Genomic DNA, 25110 nt, shown 5'->3' on the forward strand with positions numbered 1-25110 from the left:
CAGTGGCGATCCGCCTGCTCCTTCTGACAACGGACGGCACGCTGGAGCCTCACTCCAAACCTCTGCATGCCGGAGGAACCAGTCATCCACCGCAGGGGCCTCGGTCTGGCTCAGAGTCAATGGAGCCAGGGCAGGCTGATAACCCAGGACACACAAGGGAATAAGTCCGGTGGAGGAGTGACGTAATGAATTCTGGGCACATTTCGCCCAGGAAAAAAATAAAAAATAAATAAAATGAATGAATAAATATATATATATATATTTTATAAATATAATCGGGCCCACTCCCCATGCCGGTCCTGGTGGTGACTCCTCAGGAACCTCCCCAGCTCCGGGTTAATCCTCTCCACCTGCCCGTTGGAATGAGGCCGGTACTCGGAAGGGAGGCTGATCATGACCCCCAGTTTCTCCATGAAAGCCCTCCATACCGTGACGTGAATGGGGGGCAACGGTTGGAGACGATGTCCTCCGGAAGACCTGATGGAACAGTGCCTCAGCAACCTGGAGAGGGGTAGGGAGACCAGAGTGAGGAATAAACCGCCCTGATTTAGAAAATCTGTCCACAACCACCAAAATGGTGGTGAAACCGTCAGAGGGGAGATCGGTAACAAAGTCAATGGACAGATGAGACAAGGGATGCTGAGGCACGGGAAGGAGTTGCCTTGCTGGAGCGTACCGGGGAGACAGTTTGGGCACACACAGAACAGGAGTTGATGTAACGAGTAACGTCCTGCGCCAAGGTAGGCCACCAATACTTTTCGGAGAGCGATTGTATAGTACGGGGATCCCAGCTTTTTTGTAAATGACATCGCCGAAGTCGCGGATCGGTAGGATGGTCAGTTTTACGAGGGTATGTTTGGCAGGATGAGTGAAGGATGCTTTGTTGCGAAATAGGAAGCCAATTCTAGATTTAACTTGGGATTGGAGATGTTTGATGTGAGTCTGGAAGGAGAGTTTACAGTCTAACCAGACACCTAGGTATTTGTAGTTGTCCACATATTCTAAGTCAGAACCGTCCAGAGTAGTGATGCTGGACGGGCGGGCAGGTGCAGGCAGCGATCGGTTGAAGAGCATCCATTTAGTTTTACTTGTATTTAAGAGCAGTTGGAGGCCACGGAAGGAGAGTTGTATGGCATTGAAGCTCGTCTGGAGGTCAGTTAACACAGTGTCGAAAGAAGGGCCAGAAGTATACAGAATGGTTTCGTCTGCGTAGAGGTGGATGAGAGACTCACCAGCAGAAAGAGCGACATCATTGATGTATACAGAGAAGAGAGTTGGCCCAAGAATTGAACCCTGTGGCACCCCCATAGAGACTGCCAGAGGTCCGGACAACAGGCCCTCCGATTTGACACACTGAACTCTATCAGAGAAGTAGTTGGTGAACCAGGCGAGGCAATCATTTGAGAAACCAAGGCTGTTGAGTCTGCTGATGAGGATGTGGTGATTGACAGAGTCGAAAGCCTTGGCCAGGTCAATGAATACGGCTGCACAGTATTGTTTCTTATCGATGGTGGTTAAGATATCATTTAGGACCTTGAGCGTGGCTGAGGTGCACCCATGACCAGCTCTGAAACCAGATTGCGTAGCGGAGAAGGTACGGTGGGATTCGAAATGGTCGGTAATCTGTTTGTATAGGTCTGCAGCAGTTTGGGTCAAGAGTGTGTCCCCCTTTGAAGAGGGGGATGACCACAGCTGCTTTCCAATCTTTGGGAATCTCAGACGACACAAAAGAGAGGTTGAACAGGCTAGTAATAGGGGTTGCAACAATTTCGGCAGTTAATTTTAGAAAGAAAGGGTCCAGATTGTCTAGCCCAGCTGATTTGTAGGGGTCCAGATTTTGCAGCTCTTTCAGAACATCAGCTGACTGGATTTGGGAGAAGGAGAAATGGGGAAGGCTTGGGCGAGTTGCTGTGGGGGGTGCAGTGCTGTTGACCGGGGTAGCCAGGTGGAAAGCATGGCCAGCCGTAGAAAAATGCTTATTGAAATTCTCAATTATAGTGGATTTATCGGTGGTGACAGAGTTTCCTATCCTCAGTGCAGTGGGCAGCTGGGAGGAGGTGCTCTTATTCTCCATGGACTTTATAGTGTCCCAGAACTTTTTTGAGTTTGTGTTGCAGAAAGCAAATTTCTGCTTGAAAAAGCTAGCCTTGGCTTTTCTAAATGCCTGTGTATATTGGTTTCTAACTTCCCTGAAAAGCTGGATATCACGGGGGCTGTTCGATGCTAATGCAGAACGCCACAGGATGTTTTTGTGTTGGTTAAGGGCAGTCAGCCCTTGGTTCTCTCTCCAGACCTATATCTGTTCCTGGTTCTAAATTTCTTGAATGGGGCATGCTTATTTAAGATGGTGAGAAAAGCATTTAAAAAAAATAACCAGGCATCCTCTACTGACGGGATGAGGTCAATATCCTTCCAGGATACCCGGGCCAGGTCGATTAGAAAGGCCTGCTCGCTGAAGTGTTTCAGGGAGCGTTTGACAGTGATGAGTGGAGGTTGTTTGACCGCTGACCCATTACGGATGCAGGCAATGAGGCAGTGATCGCTGAGATCTTGGTTGAAAACAGCAGAGGTGTATTTAGAGGGCAAGTTGGTTAGGATGATATCTATGAGGGTGACCGTGTTTACGGCTTTGGGGTTGTACCTGGTAGTTCATTGATAATTTGTGTGAGATTGAGGGTATCAAGCTTAGATTGTAGGATGGCTGGGGTGTTAAGCATGTCCCAGTTTAGGTCACCTAGCAGCACGAGCTCTGAAGATAGATGGGTGGCAATCAGTTCACATATGGTGTCCAGAGCACAGCTGGGGGCAGAGGGTGGTCTATAGCAAGCGGCAACAGTGAGAGACTTGTTTTTAGAGAGGTGGATTTTTAAAAGTAGAAGTTCAAATTGTTTGGGTACAGACCTGGATAGTAGGACAGAACTCTGCAGGCTATCTCTGCAGTAGATTGCAACACCGCCCTCTTTGGCAGTTCTATCTTGTCTGAAAATATTGTAGTTAGGGATGGAGATTTCAGAGTTTTTGGTGGTCTTCCTAAGCCACGATTCAGACACGGCTAGGACATCCGGGTTGGCAGAGTGTGCTAAAGCAGTGAATAAAACAAACTTAGGGAGGAGGTTTCTAATGTTAACATGCATGAAACGGAGCTAGGCACTGCAGGGCCTGGATTCACCTCAACATCGCCAGAGGAACAGAGGAGGACTAGGGTAAGGGTACGGCTAAAGCTATGAGAATTGATCGTCTAGGACGTCTGGAACAGAGAGTAAAAGGAGCAGGTTTCTGGGGGTGATACTTTGAATAATATGAAATATATTTTGATTTGTTTAATACTTTTTTGGTTACGACATGATTCCATGTGTGTTATTTCATAGTTTTGATGTCTTCACTATTATTCTACAATGTAAATTTGCAAGGGTTATTGATGACGGAAAATGTGACGATCTCCCAAGCTCCTAAGCCTGTGTAGGGACCAGACATGGATAATTTATTGGTTCTACTAAGCTAACATATGGATTTTTTTAAGATGGTCATACCATGGATCATTTAGCCATTTCATTTTGAATTTTAGGACTCCTTCAAGTATAAAATGCATTTGATAAAATATTGAATTAGGTTTTTACCCTTATAGCCCATAGAAGCGCATTGAATAACACATTCAGAAATGGCAAAAAAGACAGTCAAAAAACATTAAGTGTGTGTCCTATATGTAGGAGTTATAATAAAGCTCAGGAAATGTTTTTTTGACACATATTTAACCCCTTACTTTTGTTGGCACCAATCTACCTCCATACTTCCATTCATTTGTATGGGTTACCTTCAGACGAGTCCGGAGAAAACCATTGTGTTCCTGAGTCTCCCCTTTCCAGAGTGGTCATATTAGTTTGTCGGCCAAACAGTTCAGAAGCACCAGACGTTTTCACGAAAATACTGATTTTCGGGATGTCTCATGGTCTGACAAATAGACTCTTAAGGATTTAACAGATGAAGGAGGGAGCATTTTGATGGCTGATTTTCAGGTAGTTAATGAGTATTTGTAGCTTATAGGATATTTTTATTTTTCATTCCGCACAGTAGGCGGCTGCAATACAACCTTTTGGATGTAGTCTGCCATAAAACCCCCAATGAAGAAGACAAATAAATAAAAAAATACCAAAGATTTTTATAACTAACCCAAGATAGACCAGAGGCTGTCGTTTACAATTGGAGCAAATTCATCATAGGGTGAGTTAGTAGATAGCTAGAAGTACATTTACGAACGCACCCATAGTGGGCAGAGCCAAGCACGCGCTAGTGAGATCATATTGGCATGTTCTAGCATTTATTAAGTGCGCAATAACAATTGGCCCTTGAATTCCTTCTAAACAACGCAATGTTGTTTTACTTTGGCAATGGGTAAAGTCTACAAAATACAGTCCACTCTGTTTGTTACAGATTCTAGTGTTGGAAACAGAAAACTGTAAGGAGATCAAATGTTTCACCGTTGAGAACATTTTCAGAATGTCGGCCAAAATCGATCTCGCTTCATCTTCTCCAACTCACGGCCACTGGGCTTCCTCTTATCACTTTACAGCTACCCTGGGTACGCTCTGACTTCATCGTATACCGTGGAGTATATTTTGTAGTGATTGGAAACGCCAACCGGATACTTCATATTTATACATCCGGAATTTAAAAATAATAATAATACATTATAAATCCGGTGAAATATTTGGCTCGTATCTGTAACACGCATTTCGATTGGATGAAAAACGCAAGCCAATCATAGCTCTGAATGGAACGAGGCTATTTCGCAATTCGATTACATTCATGGTTTAGAAACTGTGCGTTGATGTTGTTTCAATGTCAATGAAAAAACGTGAATATTGTATATGATGAATACTATAAGGTCGTCGGTTTACCGGTTTCATGGAGTGATATGTTCCACCAGGTAATTACATTCTTCAAATTAATATAAAATGGAATGTTTGAGAAGTCATGGCAAGGTATTTTGAGGTTCAAACTCGGCAAACTAGCGCTAGCTAGGCTAACTCTGGATATGTACACCTTAACGGTACATTCTTGGGCTAGATATGTACCTAAATGATGCTGCAGCAGTGTTGCAGGCTTTCTTTGCACGTTTGATTGTGGCTTCGACTGTAACGAAGCTAGTTTAATTACACCCACCTCTAACCATGTCAAATATGTTGCTTGTGTGATTAATCAGGCTGTTAATTTTCATTAAAAGCCAAGTATGTTGAATAAAATGTACATTTGAACTTACTATCGTCCAATACGCTTGTCCAGTTGCAGGTGGTGAATTTGAATTTAGAAAAAGCTCCATTATTAAACTTTTTTTTTTTTAATTGCTCGATTAAGTAATCAAACGATGTGCACGCCGCCAGCTTCTCTATTTCAAATCTTATCTCATTGTTTGAGACAGGTGGGTGTCCACTCCAAAGGGCTGCATGTCATGATACCTGTCTTTGAAATAGACAATGTTGGATTACTTCTTGGAGCAATTTTCTATTTTTTTTTTTTTTATAATGGATCATTTTCTAAGTTCAAACGCACCAAATGCAACTGGACACAGACATTTTTGAAGATACATATTTGGCTGAATCGAGAACCAAGATAGTATCACCAATACCAGGTTAGTTGAAAAATCTATAGCACCGTTTTGTATAGGCAAACCTGTAACTTCCCGTAATAACCAAAGATTTTTGGTATCCATATCACATTATCTGGTGTACAATCTGTAGCTAGAGTAAACAATACTTTCCTGTGGATATTTTGTCTCAAAATTCAACCGGTATAGTAAGTTAAAATGATGGTTTTTCTCAACAATCTGGCTTGATTGATTTTGCACGCCAATGTTTCAGGCTGTATATACCAATTAATTGTGAATTATAGCCTGATAAATCAGACAAATATTGCCTGCTTGTGTTTTCCTTCCAATGATTGAACTTTGAGTGAACTAGCTATCCATGAACACATTCTAACTAACCCTTATGACCAAGTCTGCTTTAAAAAGCAAACTAAGCTAGCTAGATATAAACTTTCACAAACCAACAGCCATATTTTCCTAAAGCTTGAATGCCTTAGCACTCTGCTGAATAGTTTACATGGTTAAATCATGAAACTGACATTTCATACTCTTATTATCCAGCAGGATTTTTGCACTACAGCTTCCAGGATCCAGTGGCGCCCAGCTGCGATCACTGAGTGATGGGGTTCTGTCCCGGGCCAGTGTACCTCCCCTGACCTCTCGGTGTGGTCCTCTCACATCACAGGCAGAGGGGGCAGGAGTGTTCCAGCAACTCCCCTGGCACCACCAGCAGGTTCGCACAGGGAAGCGGGGCACCGAGTACCAGCCCAAGAATATAAAGCGGAAGCGGACCCACGGCTGGATCAAGAGGATCAGCACGCAGGGTGGCATCGAGGTGATTCTCCGTAGGATGCTAAAAGGACGGAAATCCCTCTCACACTAAGCACCCAATGGACTATTTTGTCAGTAAACTTATCAAAGTTGTGGTGCAAAGGTGCCCAGGTTTTACTACCATGTGGAAGATGCAAAAAAAAATAGGCACAAAACATGGCGATGCCTTCCAATTATGTAGTCAACACCATGCACATTTACATTAAAACATTCCAAACGGTCCCTTTACAAGTAAGAATGTTGAATAAACTTCATTTGAACTTACTCTGTTGATTGTCTGTGGTGTCGGTAGAAATTTGACAAAATATCCACAGGAAAGTATTATTAGCATGACTTTGAAACGTGGGTCTCTGTGTGTAGCAATCAAGATTTGTTTGCTCATGACCAAAGGCACATGCACAAGATGGAAGTACATGCACGTGATGCATGCATGTAACCAACGTCTGCAGGTGTTGACATGGTTTTCCGCATGTTCCAGGTGATATACATTTCAACGGCAGTACCTGCGCTCTAAAAAGTGGGGTAAACAACACTTTCCTATGTATATTTTGTCAAAAATGTTGAGTGGCTGAAGGACCAACCACACAGGTAACCAGTAGAGTAAATTCAGATGTAATTTTATTCAACATTCTGGCTTGTAAGGAAACTTTTATGTGAAATCAAGTTATGATTTATTAGGCAATCTAAGAACCTGCAGACATGTTGGTCCAGTTTTGTGTAGAGCTGGCTGTCTTGAGTTATTGGATATGTGAAGGCAGCAGTGGCGGTCAGTGCCATTTAAGATGAGGGAGGACGCAAAAAAATTATCATGAGCGTGGCCTTATTTCCCTTACAGCATGTTGGATGACTCATTCATATTCCATTCACCCAGTTCAGTGTAACAGCGATAGGTTTAGGCTAAACATCATTAGGTTGCACAACCTAGCCTATGAATGAAAGTTTACAATGTAGGCTGAGAGAGAAATTTGACGTGACAGTGACACATTCAATACCACCTTGCACACTCTTGCCTGCATCTAGCTGTAATAGGTTGTAGTCATTAGTCCAACAGTTGCAAACGAGTTTCTATTGAACAAATTCAGTTACGTTTATCCCGTTCCGTTTTTCAACAGAATCGGCGGAGTAAATACACCCCTGATCACGCGTAAACACAGTTCACTTTCATATCAGCCACGTCATATTCCTTCTCTCATCTATGCACTCTCCTCCTCTCACCTTATCCCTTCACATCAGCCGAAAAAAATCTTTCCAAGCCAAACCATATAACCACTACACACAGCCTACATCTTTGTCACCATATTAGCTAAAGTAACGTCATAGTCAAAATAGCAAATAGAACTAACACATTAGTAAACCCGCTACAATCATTCAGTAACATTATAGTGTACAGTCAATAAGCAGTTTAGCACTTACACCGGCGGGCCACAGTGGCAATACATTTGTAAAATCAAAAGCTTACCTTGACAGAGTTCCAGTGTTGTATTGGATAGTCATAGCCAGCTAGCTAACATAGCATCCCTCTGTTTGAGTAGGCTAAACTAGCTAGCAGCATTTTCTAGTTAAGTAAGTGAAATTGAAAGTGAAAAACATTGACAATCTCTCATTTGCTTCTTCAGTTTGGAAGAAATACATTTGTTCAAAACTGTTTAACTATTGTCTTTCTCTGTCTTTGAGTCAACTCACCACGTTATGCACTGCAGTGCTAGCTAGCTGTAGCTTATGATTTCAGTACTAGATTTATTCCCTGATCCTTTGATTGGGTGAACAACATGTCAGTTCATGCTGCAAGAGCTCTGATAGGTTGGAGGACGTCCTCCGGAGGTTGTCATAATTACTGTGTAAGTCTATGGAAAGGGGTGAGAACCATGAGCCTCGTAGGTTTTGTATTGAAGTCAATGTACCCAGAGGAAGACGGAAGCTAGCTGTCCTCCGGCTAGACCGTGGTGCTATCCTACAGATTGTTGTTGAGGCTACTGTAGGCCTTCATTGCGAAACAGTATGTTTTAATCAATTATTTAGTGAGGTGAAAATATTTAATATTGTTTTATCAAAAAAGGACAACTTTTTATATGTTTTATTATTTTTATTTTTATGAAATTCACTGAGGAGGATGGTCCTCCCCTTCATCCTATGAGTAGCCTCTACTGGAAGGCAGATGTATTTGACCATGAAAAGGATTTTCAATGTCTTTCTCATCTATTTCAGACTCAATCTTGGAAAGACTTGGTAGGTTGGTGCAGTAAGTCCATTTAGCATAAATGGCATATGGAAGCAACTGTGACAAAAGTAGTTTTACTTATGCACCTGTCAACATGCAGAGGATTGCGGTTGAACTAGTTCCTGAATTTGAATATTGGACTTTTAATATGCAAGTGCTGGGATATAAGCATCTGTGCTGTTTGTGTAAGCTATTTAGTTGCTGCGGAAATAAATACATCTTCGGACCTTCATACCATGCTGATACACAGTTGTCATTCAAGTTTGTATCTTGCTTAAGTAAAAGTACTGTGTTTCAGGGGGGGGAATAAGCATTTTTATTAGCATGAATGAGTGATGGAAGAAAACCAGAAAACCATGGTTAACGTATTTTATATCTCTATGTCTGTGTTAATATCTCCTTGTGAGAATAATTTCACAAACTTTGATACTGAATAACAATGAATTTGTATGCCATGGCTAGCTACTGCTTATCACTGCCTCTTCGCCATCAAATCACTTGACGGGATCTGAAGCCTTTCTTCCTATTGGCGGGCTGGTTTCTCGTGTGAAAACTAGTGAACCATTGAGCATTGTCCTTTTACGACCGCCCATCCTCTCCTGCAGCCAATGGAGCACCAGGCAAGAAGAAGAGGAACGCCCATATACGGACCAGCAACAAATATGGAGTATATGGAATTGTTATGCTAACTTGCGTGCGAGCTAGCCAGCCGTCAAGTATGCATGATTATTCGATTCAACATAGTTTGACTATCTCAAACCGAATTTCACAAAAAAACATCTCATGATTTGATTGTGTCATAGTCTACGCGAACTTGTAAACAACCAGCGGTTTCTTAGCTACGACAAAACACTGTCTAGTAGCAAGCTAGCTAACGTTAGTGAGTTGCTAGATAGAAATAACGGGTTGTCTAGTTAGCAAACTGGTGTTCTTGCTAGCTTATAGAATACTTGTAAATGACTAGGAATTGATGCACACATTCCTTGTACTTTGTGCAATCTTGAATATTTCAGATAGCCAACGCTGTAAAGCGTATTTTGCTTTAATTAAGCTAGCAAGCTACGCATGTTCGTGTTACTGTAGCTAACATTTTCCACGCGCATCAGCTAACGCATCATCTTTTAGTCTGTTGTCTTTCTGTGGTAGAAAGCCACCATGGATAAGGTAACGTCTTTTTCTTTTATGTAGCTTTCAAGCTACAAAATATTATGTTTACAGTTGACTGCTAGCTAACTAAGTTACCCTGTTTTGACTATGAAATAGTTCAATTTTGGCCCAGTGTTTACTTATTCGTCATCAAGCTGGCTTAGCTAACAGCATATGACAGCTAGAAAAAAGAAAGTTGAATAATATATGCTTAATGTTATGTTGTCCCTTGATAGCCTAGTTAGCTAGGCCAATGTCATTTGGGTAGGTACCACAATTGTTCAGTTGGCTACCCAGGAAGATATTTCCCAATCCCAATGTTCAGAATTTAAGTATCCTAAAAAGCTAGAGTAACGTTAGTCAGCTAGGTTCATTTCTCACATTTGCATTCTTTCCTAAACAGGCAGAGTTTTTAAAAGGACTACCTGTCTACAACAAAAGCAATTTCAGCAGATTTCATGCAGACTCTGTCTGCAAAGCGTCAGTAAGTGTCTTCTTGCCCTTAGTTCTGTATGTCAAAGTAATTCCAAATTAATGTGATTGTTTTTGCGTTGTCACCAGAGAGCATGAATTGCTAATGGCCAAAATAGATATTGAATTTAGTGCCAAACAATGCATATTGTAATTGGTCTTTATATTTCTCGCCTGTTGTTTGGGTTAGTCAGTTAGTGGACACATACTTGATTTAGACTCTCTCACCTATTTCTCACCTATTTCTGTCTATCTTTCAGAACCGGAGGCCCTCGGTGTATCTCCCAACTCGGGAGTATCCATCAGAACAGAGTGAGTGTCCCATCAGATTCAAATGATACTCTGTTCTCACAGTATATGCGTGCTAGTGTGTACTTCGGATCTGAATGTTGTGTAGTTTGACAGATAAAGGTTACACATTATTGATTAGCCTTTAGACCCAACGTTGCATTGTATTGGATTCAATAGAAGGATAGTATAACTTTACTGGTTGTCCATGTGGTTGGTTCTTTTGCAGGTAGGAATGTGAGACAATATATCCACAGGAAAGTATAATTACATCAACTTTTCAAAGCGCTGGCAGTGTGTTCAGATTTCGATCACCTGAAGCATGCGCAGAACCATGTATACACGTGCACGAGCTCGGGAAGTATGCATGTGTCTTATGCATGCATTTTTATCACCTGAAACACATGCTTCAGGGGATAGTAATCTGAACGCATTACCAACGGTTGAAAAGTTGATGTAATGATACTTTCCTGTTGATATATTGTCTCACATTCCTACCTGCAAAAGGACCAACCACATGGACAACCAGGAAAGTAAGTTAACTCATTTTATTTAACATTCTGTCTTGTAGAGGATACTTTCCTCATCCAAACGCTCATTGATATACAGTACCAGTCAAAAGTTTGGACACACCTACTCATTTAAGGGTTTTTCTTTTTTTTTACTATTTTCTTCATTGTAGAATAATAGTGAAGACATCACAACTATGAAATAACACACATGGAATCATGTAGTAACCAAAAAAGTGTTAAACAAATCAAAATATATTTGAGATTCTTCAAAGTAGCCACCCTTTGCCTTGATGACAGCTTTGCACAGTCTTGGCATTCTCTCAACCAGCTTCACCTGGAATTCTTTTTCAACAGTCTTGAAGGAGTTCCCACATATGCTGAGCACTTGTTGGTTGCTTTTCCTTCATTCCAAAGTCCAACTCATCCCAAACCATCTCAATTGGGTTGAGGTCGGGTGACTGTGGAGGACAGGTCATCTGATGCATCACTCCTCCTTGGTCAAATAGCCCTTACACAGCCTGGGGGTGTGTTTTGGGTCATTGTCCTGTTGAAAAACAAATGATAGTCACATTAAGCGCAAACCAGATGGGATGGCGTATCGTTGAAGAATGCTGGTTAAGTGTGCCTTGAATTTTAAATAAATTACTGACAGTGTCACCAGCAAAGCACCATCACACCTCCATCTCCTCCTTTCTTGGCATTTTCCGAATTGACTGACCTTCATGTCTTAAAGTAATGATGGGTTTCTCTTTGCTTATTTGAGCTGTTCTTGCCATAATATGGACTTGGTCTTTTACCAAATAGGGCTCTCTTCTGTATACCACCCATACCTTGTCACAACACAACTGATTGGCTCAAATGCATTAAGAAGGAAAGAAATTCCACAAATTAACTTTTAACAATGTACACCTGTTAATTGAAATGCATTCCAGGTGACTACCTAATAAAGCTGGTTGAGAGAATGCCAAGTGTACAAAGCTTTCATCAAGGCAAAGGATGGCTATTTTGAAATGTAAAATAGAAAATATATTTTGATTTGTTAAAAAAAAATTGTTGTTACTACATGATGCCATATGTGTTATTTCATAGTTTTCATGTCTTCATTATTATTCTAAAATGTAGAAAATAGTCAAAATTAAGAAAAACCCTAGAATGAGTAGGTGTGTCCAAACTTTTGACTGGTACTGTAATTGAAATGTCCACCTGTGTAATGCGTGCCATACAAATTCTGAACATCAGCAGATAAAACTGCTTTATATGCATATATTCCAATTCCGGTATACAAGTGTGTTATTTGCTGACCTAGCAAAGTTTATTACAGTATAGTAAAAATAAAGACAAACCCTTTGAATCAGTAGGTGTGTCAACTTTTGACTGGTACTGTACATTCTCTTGTGATTTTTATATTGTTTTTTGATCTGATATTTTTTCTTCTAAGTCATTGTCACAGAGAAGACAAATATCCTATTGAGATATCTTCACCAACAGTGGGACAAAAAGGTAAAATATTGAGGAAGTTGATACCTTCCTAATGCATTGTTTCTTCACACGATATAGACACTGTATTGTAGTTTACTGTAGGTGAGCTAGTTTTCCAACCCCTCTCTGTATTTTGTCTCGACAGAATGCGGCCAAAAAGCGGGAGCAGGATCAAGCTGAGGGGGAGAACACTGCACCCCCACGGAAAATTGCCAGAACCGACAGTCGGGAATTGAATGAGGACTCATAGAGTGCTGTACACACACAGAACTACAGATAAAGAAGCACACAGGCAACGTTGCATTTGACAGACAGGACATACCACTTCCTACATCGTACAACATGATCTTGGGATGTTGACAGTTTTGTCTTTGTATTTTATTTACTTTAGCATTTTTTTATTTTCCCTTAACTGTCCTTTTATAAGTCTTCGATTGGCACATAGCTGAAAAGCTCTGTCTTTATAACAATAACATTACCTCCTCCACCCTAGGACTCATATTTAATTGTTGCTTGACCATGTTTTTACGTGAGGAGCATTTTCAGTGCCCTTGTTTGCTTTCATTAGTTTATTTGTACTATATGTGTATTTTGTCCTGCATGTTTTAAAGTCATGTCCATTTTTAATCAATTAGGTTCTATGCCATTTATGTACATCCTTCTGGGCTTGGAGTAAATAGAATATGGTCTCCACAGCCTCTTATTTTAGTTTGAGAAAAATACGATGATGGAGGTATACCATAACACTGAAGGATTTTTGTGAGATCCCCAACAATTGTTACCGTTACTGAAAAGGGAAGACTGTGTCTAGACTTCAGATTGAATTAGTCTCAGGTTGTTATGGGGAATGCTGCCTCAGAAGGCTGCATTCCTGAAAGTGTTGACGTCTCCTAGTGATTTATTTGCCTTAATGGAAATGTTTCTTGATCAATTAAGGACCCTCACTCTGTTTACATTGTGACGACAGTGGAGGAAATGCACACACTGTTGAGTTAACGAGGGGATTAATGGTGTGAATATGGAGAATGCTCCTACAGGCTCATATTGGGGCAAACCCTTTTGCAGTATTAAAAACAGACCAATTTTGCAGCAATACATAACACACGATGCTCGATGTTTGTCAATGTGCATAAACGTTGTTTCCCCGTAGATGTGCTACAATCTACCACTAGCAGCTAGATTGTCATCACATCTAGAAAAGTTATCTTGATGCAGATAAGTGTCTGGATAGTATAGGGAAGTGGACTTACCTGACTCTTAACATTACATGGCTCCACAAGTAAAAGCATAGCTGCTGAGTTGCAACTTAGCTCAATCGATCTGTGTGAACCTATAGGATATGCCTTGCTAAAAGGACTTAAGTCAATATGTGGGGTAAATGTGCCATTCAGGTGTATAGAATCTTGTCTCAGAAATAACCCGCTGATGTTAAACTGTTGATGTGGGGCATAGTTTGACAAGTGTAAATACTAAAATGGGGCGTATTGTTCCTGATATGCTCTCTATCCCTCTGTTGCTATTTACAACGATCTGGTAGTGTAGTTGTGAATCCTGTCCAAAACTATGGGCTGTGTATACATGGTTTGTTACCTTAGACCATTATCAGGTAATAGTTCAAGGACTCGCAGTGTCCAGAACCTTTAGAACCATTAGATAATCATATCTTACCTGAAACAGTCACACTTAATTGTTGTTTGAACGCATGTACAGTATAAACTCTGCAGGCCATATGTTTTAGGTGGCGTCAGCTCATCTTGTTTGAGGTGATCTTGAGGCTGGCTGACGATCAGCTACCATTATGTTCCTTGGTGATGCTAGCTGTCTACATGTGTTGATGTTGAGAATTTTTTGTTTGTTTTTTTGTTGATAAAGTAAGTTAACCTTAATAGACATTGTGTGCTGTGATTTAAACTGTGTGAATGTGGGGCTTGGCACATTCACACAGTTCAAATCACAGCACACAGTGTCTATTAAGGTTATCACGCTGTTTACTATTGAGAATTGAACGAAGGAGTGCTTCATCTTACTTTATAAAGAAACAAACACATTCTCAACATTAACACGTTGACAGCTCGCATCACCAAGGAACAGAATGGTAGCTGATCGTCAGCTAGACTGAATTCATATGGAAATGACCCTCTGAAAAGATGTTCTCAATAAAGTTACCTGGGTATTGTGTTGATTTGCTTATGAATGTTTGTTTCTACTGAGCATCTGTGAGGTGTTTTTTTCTCATGTTGGAATTCACTGTAACATATTTCGTATACACACAAAGGGGGCTAGTCAAGAATGTAACTACAGATGGTAGGAATAGGCAGGCTACATGATAAAGAAGTCGCCATGCTAGCTCATGTTATAGTTATATGTGCGAATATACCTGAAGGGGAGCCTGCTTCTTGTTAGTCGCCAGACACACCTGTCAACTAATCAACCAGCTCACCAACTCCGGAAAGGGGTGGGGCTAGCCCTTTAAATACCCCGTCTGCAGTGATTAAGTCCTCTCAACCAAACAGCACGGACCACTAGAGAGGGGTTATTGACTACAGTGCCAGGTCGCTACATCTATCAAATCATCATCTGTTACACCGTCTGAAGCCCTTGTAACAGGATTGCTTCCGTCCCTCTCCTTGCCCCAGCCTGGGCCTGAACCAAGGACCCTCTGCACACATCGACAACAGTCACCTTCGAAGCAGTTACCTATCGCTTCACAAAATCTGCGGCCCTTGCAGAGCAAGAGAAACAACTAGGCCTACTTCAAGGTCTCTCTGAGTGAGAGACGTCACCCGATTGAAACGCTACTAGCGCGCACTGCTAACTAGCTAGCCATTTCACACTGGTTACACCTACAAAGACCAAAGACACAATCTATTCAATAAAAGGTCATCAGGCTACCCTCGTGTTCTTGCAGACATATCCATTGCCTTGCCTCCTACCCAGACTTTAAGCTACACTACATGATCAAAGTATGTGGACACCTGCTCATCTAAAATCTCATTCCAAAGTCTTGGGCATTAATATGGAGTTGGTCGCCCCCTTTGCTGCTATAACAGCCTCCACTCTTCTGGGAAGCCTTTCCGGTAAATGTTGGAACATTGCTGCGGAGACTTGCTTCCATTCAGCCACAAGCGCATTAGTGAGGTCGGGCACTGATGTTGGGCGATTAGGCCTGGCTCGCAGTTGGTGTTCCAATTCATCCCAGAGGTGTTCGATGTGGTTGAGGTCAGGGCTCTGTGCAGGCCAGTCAAGTTCTTACACACCGCTCTCAACAAACAATTTCTGTATGGACCTCGCTTTGTGCACGGGGCATTGTCATGCTGAAACAGGAAAGGTCATTCCCCAAACTGTTGCCACAATGGCGGTGAGCTTTACACCATTCAATCCGACACATGGCATTGCTCATGGTGATCTTAGACTTGTGTGCGGCTGCTCGGCCATGGAAACCCATTTCATGAAGCTCCCAACTAACCGTTATAGTGCTGACGTTGCTTACAGAGGCAGTTTGGAACTCGGTAGTTTGTTTTGCAACCAAGGACAGACGATTTTTATGCGCTAAGCGCTTCAGCACTCAGCGGTCCCATTCTGTGAGCTTGTGTGGCCTACCACTTCGCAGCTGAGCTTTTGTTGCTCCTAGATGTTTCCACTTGTTGCACTTCACAGTTCCACAATAAAAGCACGTACAGTTGACCAGGGCAGAAATTTGATAAACTGACTAGTTGGAAAGGTGGCATCCTATGATAGTGCTCTTTAGTAAGGCCATTTTACTGACAATGTTTGTCAATGGAGATTGCATGGCTGTGTCCACATACTTTGTATATATATATATATTCCATATATAGTGTATTCTATTTTATATCATAGTTATCATCCTTGGTGTGGTAGAATGTGTTCAAAACGTGATGCATTACAATTCCTCTGGTCTCATGAAGTTTATTGGAGTGTGTTTTGCATCATTGAGGTACATTCACTATTTCATGTAATAAAATAATTAATAGAAAAACAAAGAAAAAGAGAAAAATAGAATATCTGTCAGTCACAGTGAATGTACTCATTCTGTACTATTGCAGGAATAGAAGTTGTCTTTGGCTAATAAGGTGCTTAATAAGACATTTATTTCAGGCATGCAGATGTTTCGCCATGCTTTTTACACATCAAATCTGATGAATGGAAAGACAAAATATGGGATGGAATAAACTGCCATCCAGATCTTACAGAATTGCTTCATGATGATCAGAACCACAAGTCATGCAGTCTTATAACTGCATTTAGTTATGGTACTAGGGCGGGCCTCATTCAAGGGGGTAAACTGTTACAATTTGTACATAGTATCCACTTAGGGTGTCAGTATATAGAACAGATATAGCCTATATTTACTGTCATATCATTTGGATGGTGGAGAATGAACCCAAAACTTGACCTTACATTCTGACCTTACATTACATCTTAGCTTATTTAGTTTATTCAGTATGACCTAAACCATGTTGACAAGAATAACAAGTTATTGTTCTTTGCATCCCTTTCTTACATTTTACATATTGCCATGATGATTGACTAACACTTTGAGCCAGAAGTGTCAGTATCGTTAGATTGTCTTGTTTCTCCCCTCTCGCTCTCAGACGAGGGTAACAACTCACCTGAGGGAGTTGTATTCAGGTCCTGCCTGGTGGGCTGACTGTTAGGAGTCGTTTGGGGGGTAGCATCGCCTGGTTTGGACGGCTGAGGCCCGTTCACACACACCACTGCCCCCTCTGATCTGCTAAAGCTGAACATCTTCCCTGGGCTGAAGGTCCTGTTGGGGGACTGGGACCTCTCCTGGTTCATGGATGCAGCCGTCACCACAGTCCCCGGTGCTGGTGTTACCGACAACGGCTCCTTCTTCAACTCCGGAGACTTCCGGAACTTGAAGCTGAGGAAGCCTGCTAGTTTGGCTTCTCCCCCGGTTAGGGACTGAGGGGAGAGGGCCGTGCCCGAGGAGAACTTCCCCTGCTGGGGGAAGATCTGCTTGAGCTTCATTACATTGCTGTTGCCCAGCAGAGAGCTGGGTCTCTTGGGCTTGTCCACAGGCTTCCACTGGGTCTTCTCATGGTGATGCTGGTTGTCAGCCTTGTGGTACTCGCTTTCCTTCTGGGCCTTGGCCTGGAGCTCCACCTGACGCTGCAGCTCCTCCTCCTCAAGCTGCCTCCTCAGCTGCTGCTGGGAGTGCTGCTGGGCCTGACGCTCGTGCTTCTGCATATGAACAAGGTAATACTGTATGTATAATATGTGGCAGAAAGAAAGCAGAATTGGCAAGCAACACTATCTGTAACCACGTTCCCATCCACAGTTTTTATGCGAGTAAAGTCATATATCATAAGTTTCAGTGTAATTTTCTAAATGCCGACAGATCATTTGTTCATTCGAAATGATGGGATCTTTTTGTGTCGGTAAAATGCATTATGCTGGAAATGGCGGTGGAAATGCCTTGATATGCAAATATTGATATAATAACCATCACATCATCGTACATTTGGAGACACCCGATGATATGGTATGTGGTCCTCCCACTACGACTCGGGAAACAGTTATTAGGCTACACTACAGTTTGTTAGGTCGGCACTACTCGCTGCCATTTCCGACTCACTCTTCCACGCCGAAACTCCAGCCATGTCTTCCTTCAAAAACACAACAGCCCAAGAAAGTCTTCTTCTTAGGCCTTGGATATCATTCACCGTTTAGTCCACTTTTTTTCCTACTTCAAACTTTGAATTTCGGCGGGTCTTTGGACAAACGTCAGTGGTGCGTGAAAATGTCACCATAACATGCTGACCACACCACTCTCATTACGCATGCGAGCACTGCAAAATAAATGTACACATACATGTCATTCAATCATTTCATCCAAACTGCTCACGAGCGTCTGCATAGCCAGGTGCTACAATATAACTTGGTTCTATTTTTGACGCTTGACCCGCTGCAAGTCCCGCCTCGCTGCAAGTCCTGCCTCTACCAACTCCTCATTGGTTTTAGGAGCATATACCCACGTGGGTGATTGAAAGCTGAACTGAGGTCCATACTCTAGTCCAGTTGGTGGTCGCAATGCACCTTAAAGTTGGTTGCCAACTGTCATATAAAGTCCACAGAAGAAGACTGAAGTAGGAGAGATTATTAGAAACTAACAAAATGTCCCATTTTTTCTGTGGATTAACTGTCGGAGTAGAAAACACACAATTTTGACTCAAAATGGGTCAAAATTCTACAAATATCCAGGAAAAAAAGGACCTTGTGCATTTCAGGTAAAATAACACCCTAATGTTTATATCCCAGGACAAATTAGCTAGCAACAGAAAGCTAGCTAGCTAAATTACCATTCATATTTAATGCTTTTCGACCTGTCCCCAAATTAATATAGTTGGTTCAGAGTTCGGTTTGATATTTCAACCTGCGTGTCCTGATCGTGTCTGGTGTAGGTGGACAAAATCAACATGCGCGTGAGCGGTCTGGTCAGCATGTAAGAGTAGAGCGTTCGTTCTCCGCTGATCAAATTTGATCAACTAAATTCTCAAAAGAGCAGCATGGCAACTTGTCTTGTAGTGCTGTTTTGTACAGTTAACTGTACAAAACACAATTATTTGTTGCCACTCCTGTCCCTGTCGCAGAATGCTTCCTTATGACTGCATGTGATAACATAGCCTACCACAAGGGATTTTATTAACCAGCTTCATGAGGTAGTCACCTGGAATGCTTTTCCAATAGTCTTGAAGGAGTTCCCACATACGCTGAGCACTTGTTGGCTGCTTTTCCTTCAATCTGCAGTCCAACTCATCCCAAACCATCTCAATTGGGTTGAGGTCGGGTGACTGTGGAGGTCAGGTCATTTGATGCAGCACTCCATCACTCTCCTTCTTGGTCAAATAGCCCTTACACATCCTGGGGGTGTGTTTTGGGTCCTTGTCCTGTTGAAAAACAAATGATAGTCCCACTAAGTGCAAACCAGATGGGATGGCATATCGCTGCATAATGCTGTGGTAGCCATGCTGGATAAGAGTGCCTTGAATTCTAAATAAATCACAGACAGTGTCACCAGCAAAGCACCCCCTCACCATCACACCTCCCCCTCCATGCTTCACGGTGGGAACCACACATGCGGAGATCATCCGTTCACCTACCCTGCGTCTCACAAAGACGTGGCGGTTGGAAGCAAAATTCTCAAATTTGGAATCATCAGACCAAAGGACAGATTTTTACCGTTCTAATGTCCACTGCTCATGTTTCTTGGCCTAAGCAAGTCTCTTCTTCTTATTGGTGCCCTTAAGTAGTGGTTTCTTTGCAGCAATTCGACCATGAAGGCCTGATTCACGCAGTCTCCTCTGAACAATTGATGTTGAGATGTGTCTGTTACATGAACTCTGTGAAGCATTTATTTGGGCTGCAATGTGAGGTGCAGTTAATTTACGATTTCTGAGGCTGGAAACTCTAATGAACTTAACCTCTGCAGTAGAGGTAACTCTGGGTCTTCCTTTCCTGTGGCATTCCTCATGAGAGCCAGTTTCATCATAGTGCTTGATCGTTTTTACGACTACACTTGAAGAAACTGTGAAGGTTCTTGACATTTTCTGGATTGACTGACCTTCATGTCTTAAAGTAATGATGGACTGTTGTTTCTCTTGGCTTATTTGACCTGTTCTTGCCATAATATGGACTTGGTCTTTTACTAAATAGGGATATCTTCTGTACACCAACCCTACCTTGTCACAACAAAACTGATTGGCTCAAACATATTAAGAAAATAAATTCCACAAATTAACTTTTAACAAGGTACAACTGTTAATTGAAATGCATTCCAGGTGACCAATGCCAAGAGTGTGCAAAGTTGTCATCAAGGCAAAGGGTGGCTACTTTGAAGAATCTCAAATATAAAATATATTTTTATTTTTCATTTGACTTTTTTGGTTACTACATGATTCCATATGTGTTATTTCATAGTGTTGATGTCTTCACTATTATTCTACCATGTTGACAATTGTAAAAATAAAGAAAAACCCTGGAATGAGTAGGAGTGTCAACTTTTGACTGGTACTGTAAACTTACATGAAAAAGTAAATTTTGTGTGCACTACATCATCACGCACAGTTTTATTTTTGGTGGAAACATACCACTGGTGGGGAAATTTGCAGATTCTAGAATACATGCAAATCTGTCACCAATTGGATGGAAACCTAGCTTGTGACCATCTTTGATTTGTTTCATGACTGTGTAAAGTTAGATGCCATATGCTGACATCAGCTTTCATGACTGTATGAAATATGTTATGTAATGACATTATGACAGCATTATGTTATTATGAAGGCCAACGTTACCAGAGGGTTCAAATGAAGTGTCATACATACTTTTGTCAGTACAAAAGGATTCCCTACAGTGGCTATATGTATCAGAAAATGCAAAGAAAATCCACCAAAAGGACACAAACTTGGAGGATGATAGTGATTGACAAGGGTGAGATGCAAAGTACAGCTTGCTCTGTGGATTTAACCAAAAGATTTTTAGAGCTATGCAACTGTACCTTGAAAGCCTCCCTTCGACGGTACTCTAGTTTGGCCATCTCATCTGCGACCCATCCAGGAATATCAGGGATGGCCACATGGATGACGTATTTGAGGAGGATGGCAAAATGCTGTATATCCCAAAACAAGAAAGGAAACAAACACTGACATGAGAACACAGAAAAGTATAGATTGCTGGTATAAAATCCTAGATGCCATTGCCTGCCGTTGTGCCCTTGAGCAAGGCACTTAACCCCCCCCCCCACAACAACTGCTCTGCGGGCATCCAATGTGGCAGCCCCCTGCTCCAACCTCTCTAACCTATAAATGTACGTGCGTCTTCCGGAGGGTTTGGGATAAAGCGGAAGTCAAATTTCGGTTAGACCTTGTGTACAATTGATGAATAATGTGATCTTAACCTATACCAGAGCGGATAGAGTATGTGTGATGTTGCAATGCTGTGTGTGGTGTGTAGAGGGAGCTGCTTGCTCTTCTCAAGCCCGGCTAGATCAGCCAATAAAGCATGAGACGCTTACTCTCAGGGTTGTGGGTTTGAGACGCACATTGGGCACAAACATTTTAGCAATAGTTTTTCTCAATTACCTGTCCTTTCCTTTTTAATTTTGAAGACAGCACAATGTGGATCTAACTTCTTGTACAATGCTGCAATTGATATTCAAAACAAGATGTCATCTTTGAGTGAAGGCTATTCACTTGTGTTTAAAGACAACACCTCCTCCTTCTTTTTTTGCTATGCTCCATTGTTTTATATTCTGTAATCTTTGTGGATTTATGTACAGTGTCCTTGGTTTTGATAAAGGTAGTATATAAAAAGTACCACAATTTCTACGATTGTTGTCTGTAGTTGTGGCATCGATCTACTAGGTGTCACAGAGTGAAGACAAAATGGCTGGCTGCGTTTTACCTCCAGTACCACGATGGAGATGATGACCATCTCAGGGCTCAGCCAGGGGAAGAGACGCTGCAGCTGACCACACTGGCCAATGAGATAACAGTTCACCATAATGGCTATCAAGCCCATGGCCTCCATTGCTGTCTGCACACAGAGAGAGTGAAATCTCTGAGGAAAAATAACTTTATGAAATAAATAACTGTTAGCATGCTTTTTTGCAGAGATGCTTGAAATGCCTGATTCTAAAATGGTTCTATGAGCTTAATTGCAGGTGGGGTAAATATACACTGAGTGCACAAAACATTATGAACACCTGTTCTTTCCAAGATATAGACTGACCAGGTGAATCCAGATGAAAGCTATGATCCCTTATTCAAATCAAATAAAATGTTATTGGTCACATACACATGGTTGGCAGATGTTAATGCGAGTGTAATGAAATGCTTGTGCTTCTAGTTCCGACAGTGCAGTAATATCTAACAAGTGATCTAACAATTTCCCAACAACTACCTAATACACACAAATCTAAAGGGGTGAATGAGAATATGTACATATAAATATATGGATGAGCGATGGCCGAGCGGCATAGGCAAGGTGCAATAGATGGTATAATTACAGTATATACATATGATATGAGTAATGTAAGATATGTAAACATTATTAAAGTGGCATTATTTAAAGTGGCATTGTTTAAAGTGACTAATGATCCATTTATTAAAGTGGCCAGTGATTGGGTCTCAATGTAGGCAGCAGCCTCTCTGAGTTAGTGATGGCTGATTAGCAGTCTAATGGCCTTGAGTTAGAAGTTGTTTTTAAGTCTCTCGGTCCCAGCTTTGATGCACCTGTACTGACCTCGCCTTCTGGATGGTAGCGGTGGGAACAGGCAGTGGCTCGGGTGGTTGTTGACCTTGATTATCTTTTTGGCCTTCCTGTGACATCGGGTGCTGTAGGTGTCATGGAGTGCAGGTAGTTTGCCCCCGGTGATGTGTTGTGCAGACCGCACCACCCTCTGGAGAGCCTTGCGGTTGAGGGCGGTGCAGTTGCGTGATACAGCCCGACAGGATGCTCTCGATTGTGCATCTGTAAAAGTTTGTCAAGGTTTTGGGTGACAAGCCAAGCCTCCTGAGGTTGAAGAGGTGCTGATGTGCCTTTTTCACCACACTGTCTGTGTGGGTGGACCATTTCAGTTTGTGATGTGTACGCCAAGGAACTAAAACTTTCCACCTTCTCGAAGTGCAGTACCTTCGATGTGGATAGAGGGGTGCTCCCTCTGCTGTTTCCTGAAGTCCATGATCATCTCCTTTGTTTTGCTGACGTTGAGTGAGAGGTTGTTTTCCTGACATCACACTCCGAGTGTCCTCACCTCCTCCCTGTAGGCTGTCTCGTCGTTGTTGGTCATCAAGCCCACTACTGTTGTGTCGTCTGCAAACTTGATGATTGAGTTGGAGGCATGCATGGCCACGCAGTCGTGGGTGAACAGGGAGTACAGGAGGGGGCTGAGCACGCACCCTTGTGGGGCCCCAGTGTTGAGGGTCAGCGAAATGGAGATGTTGTTTCCTACCTTCACCACCTGGGGGCGGTGTGTCAGAAAGTCCAGGACCCAATTGCACAGGGCGGGGTTGAGACCCAGGGCCTCCAGCTTGATGATGAACTTGGAGGGTACTATGGTGTTGAATGCTGAGCTGTAGTCAATGAACAGCATTCTTACATAGGTATTCCTCTTGTCCAGATGGGATAGGGCAGTGTGCAGTGTGATGGCGATTGCAACGTCTATGGACCTGTTGGGGCGGTATGTAAACTGAAGTGGGTCAAGGGTGTCCGGTAAGGTGGAGGTGATGTGATCCTTGACTAGTCTCACAAAGCACTTCATGATGACAAAAGTGAGTGCTACGTGGCGGTAGTCATTTAGTTCAGTTATCTTTGCCTTCTTTGGTACAGGAACAATGGTGGCCATCTTGAAGCATGTGGGGACAGCAGACTGGGATAGTGAGTGATTGAATATGTCTGTAAACACACCAGCCAGCTGGTCTGCGCATGCTCCGAGGACACCGCTATGGATGCCGTCTGGGCCAGCAGCCTTGCGAGGGTTAACATGTTTAAATGTTTTACTCACATCAGCCATGGAGAAGGAGAAGGGGTGGGCGCAGTCCTTGTTAGCGGGCCGTGACGGTGGCACTTTATTATCCTCAAAGCTGGCAAAGAAGTTGTTTAGTTTGTCTGGAAGTGTGACGTTGGTGTCCGTGACGTGGCTGGTCTTTTTCTGTTGTCCGTGGTTTCCTGTAAACCCTGTCACATATGTCTTGTGTCTGAGCCGTTGAATTGCGACTCCAATTTGTCCCTGTACTGGCATTTCACTTGTTTGATTGCCTTGCGGAGGGAATAACTATACTGTTTATATTCAGCCATATTCCCAGACCTCTTTCAATGGTTAAATGCGGTGGTTTGCATGAATGCCGCCATCCATCCATGGTTTCTGGTTAGAGTAGGTTTCAATAGTCACAGTGGGTACAACATCTCCAATGCACTTCTTTATAAACTCACTCACGAGTCAGCGTATAGATCGATGTTGTTCTCTGAGGCTGACCGGAACATATCCCAGAAGATTCCAGTTTACATAGAGTCCAATGACTCCACAGGGATGCTGGCCCAAGTTGACTCCAATGCTTCCCACAGTTGTGTCAAGTTGGCTGGTGGACAGTTGAGTGTGAAAAATCCAGCAGCGTTGGAGTTCTTGACACAAACATGTGCGCCTGGCACCAACTACCGTACCCCGTTCAAAGGCACTTTTTTCCTTTTGTCTCAAGGCTTAAAAATCCTTCTTTAACCTGTTGTCTCCTCCCGTTCATCTACACTGATTGAAGTGGATTTAACAAGTGACATCAATACACTCAGTGTAAATCTATATACTGTGTGCTATTCAGAGGGTGAAAGGCAACACAAAAGGAAAAAAAAGTGCCTTTGAACGGGGTACGGTAGTTGGTGCCAGGCGCACATGTTTGTGTCAAGAACTGCAACGCTGCTGGATTTTTCACACTCAACTGTCCACCAGCCAACTTGACACAACTGTGGGAAGCATTGGAGTCAACTTGGGCCAGCATCCCTGTGGAATGCTTTCGACACCTTGTAGAGTCCATGCACAGATTAATTGAGGCTGT

General features: G+C 42.4%; 3 protein-coding genes across 6 annotated transcripts in view; 2 read left to right on the forward strand and 1 right to left on the reverse strand.

Annotated features, from left to right (window-relative positions):
• The first annotated feature begins 4668 nt into the window (after nucleotides 1-4668).
• On the forward strand, nucleotides 4669-6676 carry mrpl34 (mitochondrial ribosomal protein L34). Of its 2 annotated transcripts, none has more exons than XM_045693915.1 (2): nucleotides 4669-4924; nucleotides 6143-6676. In XM_045693915.1, the coding sequence occupies exons 1-2, from the start codon at nucleotides 4866-4868 to the stop codon at nucleotides 6462-6464; spliced, it is 381 nt and encodes a 126-aa protein (XP_045549871.1). In that variant the 5' UTR covers nucleotides 4669-4865; the 3' UTR covers nucleotides 6465-6676. The 2 variants fall into 2 exon arrangements, with proteins under 2 accessions (XP_045549871.1, XP_045549872.1); XM_045693916.1 differs by having other exon boundaries at nucleotides 4710-4924; nucleotides 6146-6676.
• A 2266-nt stretch (nucleotides 6677-8942) lies between these two features.
• Nucleotides 8943-14708, forward strand: LOC106568965 (DET1- and DDB1-associated protein 1). Of its 2 annotated transcripts, none has more exons than XM_045693917.1 (5): nucleotides 8943-9346; nucleotides 10180-10260; nucleotides 10508-10559; nucleotides 12486-12547; nucleotides 12672-12710. In XM_045693917.1, exons 1-5 carry the CDS (start codon nucleotides 9313-9315, stop codon nucleotides 12704-12706), a joined length of 264 nt encoding a protein of 87 aa, XP_045549873.1. In that variant the 5' UTR covers nucleotides 8943-9312; the 3' UTR covers nucleotides 12707-12710. The 2 variants fall into 2 exon arrangements, with proteins under 2 accessions (XP_045549873.1, XP_013995334.1); XM_014139859.2 differs by having other exon boundaries at nucleotides 9208-9794; nucleotides 12672-14708.
• The window catches only part of LOC106569005 (anoctamin-8-like), a 35726-nt gene continuing 22088 nt past the window's right edge, over nucleotides 11473-25110 (reverse strand). Inside the window, exons 15-17 of one of the 2 annotated variants that reach the window (XM_045693914.1) lie at nucleotides 21968-22099; nucleotides 21063-21173; nucleotides 11473-11591 (exon numbers count right to left, since the gene is read on the reverse strand). In XM_045693914.1, coding sequence (XP_045549870.1) covers nucleotides 11532-11591; nucleotides 21063-21173; nucleotides 21968-22099 — 303 coding nt within the window. In that variant the 3' untranslated portion in view covers nucleotides 11473-11531. Of the gene's footprint in view, nucleotides 11592-16416; nucleotides 17750-21062; nucleotides 21174-21967; nucleotides 22100-25110 lie in introns of those variants that run through there. The other variant, XM_045693913.1, reaches the window with a different exon arrangement.

Source organism: Salmo salar, chromosome ssa14, assembly GCF_905237065.1.
Source record: "Salmo salar chromosome ssa14, Ssal_v3.1, whole genome shotgun sequence".
NCBI classification, from domain to species: domain Eukaryota; kingdom Metazoa; phylum Chordata; class Actinopteri; order Salmoniformes; family Salmonidae; genus Salmo; species Salmo salar.